The sequence below is a fragment of the Mchenga conophoros genome, linkage group LG14 (assembly GCF_057382185.1).
Source record: "Mchenga conophoros isolate Kocher_MC1m ecotype Shallow Benthic linkage group LG14, M_conophoros_male_GT1.1, whole genome shotgun sequence".
NCBI lineage: Eukaryota > Metazoa > Chordata > Actinopteri > Cichliformes > Cichlidae > Mchenga > Mchenga conophoros.
In genome coordinates, this window is record NC_140539.1 from 15,642,552 (window position 1) to 15,648,551 (window position 6,000).

Here is a 6,000-nt window from a genome sequence, read left to right on the forward strand (position 1 = left end):
ACGTCTTTCATACTCCCAGTTTCTCCTGAAAATGCAAGAAAATGTCAACGCTTGGGAGGAAGAGCAGAGTAGACCTAATGGACACATTTCTCATTTGATATCAAGAAAAATAAGATGCTTTTTTAAGTGTGTGGAGCAACTCTGACCAATAAAAACACAACACACTTTTTACACTTTATATTGTAATCAACTTCAGACTGAGTCTACTATAATCTTATGAAAGAATTTAATGCCTAAATTATGACTAAAACAAAATGAAATTTTAGTCATAAGACTATCAGACTCTCAGAATTAACATTGATTTTGCTGACTGGTGAGTATCCGCTGACTTCATACCTGTTGATGTGAACTACCTTTGCAGTACAGAAAACCCAGAGTTAACCCAATAAGTTATCCGGATAAGCTGAAATCTTACTTCATGGTACAGACCTCGAAATACATTCCTAACACGATAAATCTAGGAAAGTCATTTCCAGTGTTTTACAATGTGGAGAATTTAATTCACATTCTGAAAACAGCAAAGGCAGAGTAGAAATGGCTGATGCACACAGACTATGAATTATGCACAGAACAAAATCAGCAAAGGCTGCAGGGACAGAGAAAGAAGTGAGTGACAGGGGAGGAGAGAAGCAACTGCAGGGACAATGTAACTCTGTCACCTTCACACCACAGTCGATCAGCAGGCAGAGCTCATTTAATCAGATGGACTGACAAACATCCAGACTGTCTGAAAACACACACAAACACACACACACACACACTGGCAGTTCAGTTTGTATCACTTCAAGGGAATTTTCATCATCTTACAATCATTTTCTAGAAACTTAGCCTTGACTTAACCTGGAAACAAGTCTCTATACAATCATTACAGGGTCTTTTTGTCTCCATCCCCTTTTTAGGTCCCCATGATGTGACTGTGAAAACATGAGCAATACAAGTACACACACACGCGTACTCACAAACACACATTAGTACACCCAAGAGCACATGGCATATGCTTCATAATGTGACCTTCTGCCCCCTGGAGGTTTGAATTCCCCTTCACTGTTGTGCCCTTACCCAGCATTCCCCTGCTGTATCCAATAATATCATGGCCTTTAGATTAATCTTTTTCCCCACTTGGCTGATTGAATTGATGTCTGTTTTAATTCAGCGTGAGTAATCAAACATCGTGTGCATTTGAGTGCGTAATAACTTGGAATCTAGGTTAAAAGGGGATGTACTTGATTCACGCTTTTTGTTCGTCGCTCTGGAGGCTGATTGAACACACAACTTAGCTTTCAGCTTGATATTTATTCATTGTAGTGGCGCGTTCATGACTAACGCGCACTGAGTTGATGTCAAAATCCATTTCCGAGGCTACATTCTGGTACCGAGCGATCACCGTCTCTCTAAAATGCTACTTACAGTGTCACAGTGCATCAGTATCTCCCCGACTAGTGTTAACATTAGCCCAGAGAAAATGTTAAATGCATATGTTCTGAAATGAACATTATGTTGTCACCATAACCTACATAGTCAGGGCCATATTAACGACATAATGAACATGCACACACACTGAGGTAATTTGCTGTCTAACAAACACTCACTGATGCTCTTGCACAACTGAAAGGACTCACCCACGCCCCACAAACAGGCACACACACTCATGAATAATAAACTAAAGGGCATGTGAGGGCACTCTGTTGAGCTCATATCTACATGGAATTTGCCTCTTCTTCCTCTTTCCATCTGTGCACTTTGGATCATTTGAAAGAATGCCTGTGTGTCTGTGTGCATGTGTGTTCCTGTTTTAAACCCACCATACACTTTGCAAATATCAGGTTGAACCTTTTTGCTTGCAGAACTGAATTAATTCTTCGTTGCACTGATTCAATAAAGTGCTGGAAATAGTCCTCTGAGATTTTGGTCCATGCCGGCATGACAGCATCACACAGTCGCTGCAGATTTCTTGGCTATACATCCATGATGTGAATTTGTTGTTCCACCACATCCCAAAGGTGCTCTAATGAATTGAGATTTGCCTGTGGAGGATATTTTGGTACAGTGAAAGAAATCAGTTTTGAGCCCACAACACAAGCTTGTGTGAAACTGTAGCCTCAGTTTCCTGTTCGTTGCTTTCAGGGGTGGAAGAATGTGTGGTCTTCTGCTGCTGGAGCCCATCTGCTTCACAATTGAGGGATGCTCTTCTGCATACCTTGGTTGTAACGTTAGCTCCTCTGACCTAAGACATTAACCAGGCACTTGTTCACGTGGATCCATATCATCTGTTCTCATGATATGGATCCAGTCCATCCATCCATAGAATCACTCATTAGCATCATCACAATAATGCTGATCCACGATCAACATTGCAGTTGACTGTCACATTGTTGTGATGTCATAGCTTTCCAAAGTAGGGGCGGGGAAGACAAAAAAAGAGGAAGCTGCTGTACCGAATGAGAGCCCTCACAGGCACAAGGACGCCCTCTTGCTATGACACAGATCTTTCAGATCTGTTAACCCTAAAGATGATTATTCAAGAAAATCCCTGTAGATCAGCCTGCCAACAACCACACCAACCTCAAAATCATCTTTCTTCCCATTCTGAGGCTCAACTTGAACTTCAGCAGGTCATTTTGACTACGTCTGCATGCCTAAATGCTTTAAGTTGCATATGCTGCCATGTGATTAAACTGATGTGCATAATAAAGTGGTAAGTGTACAGTTCGGTTGCGCCAGGTTTGGATCGTCCATACATAAAAGCCACTATACTTTACTTTTACTTCTTAAAATATAATATTTAGACACAGCACCAAAAAAGCTGGCCTTGAAATTGCTTTTAAGTGTTTAAACTTGTGGTCAGGATTTTTCCTCTTATAAAATATTAAAGCATCATAAGAACAGATTCATTATTTTAAGGGATCACGAGCCAAAAAGGTTAGAAAAGGCTCTTTATGTTTTGTCAAGTCACAACTCTCCTCGGCTCACCCCCACAGAGCTGGCAGGACTTTAAAGGGAAAACACATTTAAAGGTTACAGAGGGCACTTGACTGAATTGCATCTCTTCCTTTGGGGTGTTCATGTGCTAATAAAAGCATTTTTATTAATATCTTGTATGTAACCCGTTTTTGGGAGGTTGAAGTCATGACTGGTTTGGTTTGTTTTATTTTTTCTCCACACAAAAAGACCCCCCACAAAAAAATTGCCTTTGTTAGAAAACACAGTTGTAGATAGTGGACAGAGAGCAGACGTAGCAAAGGGCCTCAGGTCAGACTCAAACCCAGGACCACCTCCTTTGATCACCTGCTCACCCCATGAGCTAAAGTGACGCCCGGTTTTATCTCTTTTATGGTTAAAACTAAGTTCAAAGGTTTCATTGTTTTGCATGCTAATGCGGGGAAATGCTTTCTACTTAACAAAATTTCAAATTTCTTTCTTATTTGTGTGTGTCTGAGTGAACGGACTGCTCAACTTGACCACCGACAAGCACGCTGACCTGGAAAAGGTCGTGGGCAGCCAGCTGTTCTATTAGGTTACCATGGCAATAGCCACAAACTTTTAAACACACACACACAGTCCCTCGAACGCACATATGCCAATATGTCCCCAGGCAAATGCTAATAGCGAATGGCCATATGAGCTCCTTTAGCCAGGTTGATCCAACAGAGATACAGACTCCCATCACACTCCTCTCTACACCCCCTTTTCTCCATTGGTGGGCACAGAGGGGTGATGGAAACGGTCTGAGCTGCCAGATCTTCTAAACCAACACAACAACGGAATACGTTTAGTCCGTGTTATTATTACACTGACTGTAATACAGTGAAATATGTTGGCAGGATTTTGCAAAGAACCACTGATGAGGAAGCCCCAGGGAACGAATGACAGAAATATAGTTCATGGAAATGCTAAGCCAGCAGTGTCTCCAAATATAAAACACACATGGACACTAATTTTTTAAAACCACACTATGCAGTCTTATTGATTTACTTTGTTGAATAAGAATATTTTATTTCCTCTGATTCCCAAGTTGTTTTTTTATTCTGTTTTGTCAGTGTGGACTCTCAGTTCACACTGGATGTTTTTTTAAGTTTCTAATTAAAAAAGAAACATTTTTAAACATTTAAACAAGTTCAGGTACAAATTAAGATTAATGAGCTCTAACAAGCTGAGGTAAACAACAGAGAAGGCTTTACTCAAGCTCATCCCCCTCTCGTCCTCTCCGGAGACGACCAGGCGATTCAGGCAAAGAAGCTACGTGTTACTTTTTTTGCCTGGGGGCTGAGCAGCGATCCACAATGTCCCGATCACACTCGCTCAAACCACTCGCCAACACGGATTAAAATTATTTATAAAGCACTCAGACCTAATGATCAATTAGCTTGGGAGTTTTAAAAGAGATCAATAGTTCCCATTATGCAATGGGCATTGCAAAGCAAGCATGACCTTAGAATCATGTAAACACAGAGCATGTGGGGGGAAAGCTTGAAAAACTGTTTGATTTTTATCCACGCTTCTCTTCAGATGTCACAGATGTAGAATCAAACAAAACACTAATTATAAAAAACTCTCTTCAACCCCCTCAGCCATTACTAACTCTTTAAAGAGAAATGATAAGTCTGTCAACATGACCGAACATGACTTCCTCTCACAGAGACACACAGGTAAGGTTACCTGTAGGCCATGCCTGTCTGACTCTTCACCGTGTCGTGCAGCGACAGCGAGTGGAAGTTGAGGAACTCCTCCAGCTGCTTGAGCTCCACCACACCGTTGGGTTTGTTTGCTGTCCACAGCATCAGAGGAGGGTAGGGTCGCGTTCCCGTCCCCATAGAAGTCTTTCCGACAAGCCTCCCCTGTCCTAGGCCGTGAGCCTTGACCCCATCCTGGCCTCCACCCTGAATCCTGGACCCCTTCTGTTTCGGGTTGGGGATCTCCGGGCACGTTGCCTTGTACAAGTACATCTTCCAGCTTTCTTCTTCACTTTATCCTCCCCTTCAATCGCTCCTTTCTGCTGTTCGCATGTCCCACAATCATGTGCGCTCAGATTAATCCAGGTAGGCCCCTCACCCACGCACAGCTACACGGAGCAGAGGAGCGTGTGCGTGAGAGCATCTGATTAAATCTTAGTGTGAAGTATTCCTCCAAAATAAAGCTGCACAAGTCCTCCTCTTATTAAAAACAAAAACAAAAGAACATCCAGCCCTGAAAGGAGCCTTTTTTTCAAACTGAAATCTGGAGTCCAGTCTGTCAGCAGGCTGCTCGTCCACACTGGGAAAACAGGTTACTTCCTTACATGTACTTCTCCATGCACCAGGCCATATATGTTGTCTGCACATATACACACATGAAGACAGATTAACAGAGGGCCAAACACACAGTCCCTCTCCTCTCACACACACACACGTAACACACACACACCCACACACTGATGCTGTCACTTTGCCCCCTGCTCAGCCAGTCTACATTATAAGCTCAGTTTGGTTTTGCTCCCTATTAAATAGCATGGGAATCTGGGACATTTTTTTCTCCCTCCCTCCCTCTCACTCTCTCACTCTGTTTCTCTCTCACTCTCTCCTTCCTTTTACCCCTTTTTCCTCTCCACCCCCCACCCCCTTATCCTCTCTCCCACCCTGCCTTTCCTCATCATCCCTCTTTTGTCTCCCAGTATTCCCTCCGTCACAAGCCCTTTCACTTACTCCTGATTTTCTCTCTCGTCTCTCTTCCAGCATTCACGTCTCCTGCCATTTGCTTTTTGTCAGCCCGTCTCTCACACTCGTTGCACTTTTAAAGCAGTCACTTTTTTTCACTTTCAACAACCTTTAAATTCATTCTTTTTCATCTTTTTTGCCTCTGCCCTCTCTTTCTGCTCCTTCTTATTCTAAACAATGTGTACTCTGCAGTTCTGCCCATAACAAACACGTAATATAAACACGCAGACACGCATACTCGAGCAGACGCTTGCACACGGCCGATGGCGTGTTATTCAGTCGTGCACAGTGTAAGGGCGGCGTTTTCATA

The 6,000-nt window shown here is 42.8% G+C and overlaps 1 protein-coding gene across 1 annotated transcript in view; it reads right to left on the reverse strand.

Moving 5' to 3' along the window:
- The window catches only part of kcnab1a (potassium voltage-gated channel subfamily A regulatory beta subunit 1a), a 137,162-nt gene extending 131,728 nt beyond the window's left edge, over positions 1–5,434 (reverse strand). Inside the window, exon 1 of the mRNA XM_085245470.1 lies at positions 4,657–5,434. Coding sequence (XP_085101596.1) covers positions 4,657–4,943 — 287 coding nt within the window. The 5' untranslated portion in view covers positions 4,944–5,434. The remainder of the gene's footprint in view (positions 1–4,656) is intronic.
- Positions 5,435–6,000: the final 566 nt, after the last annotated feature.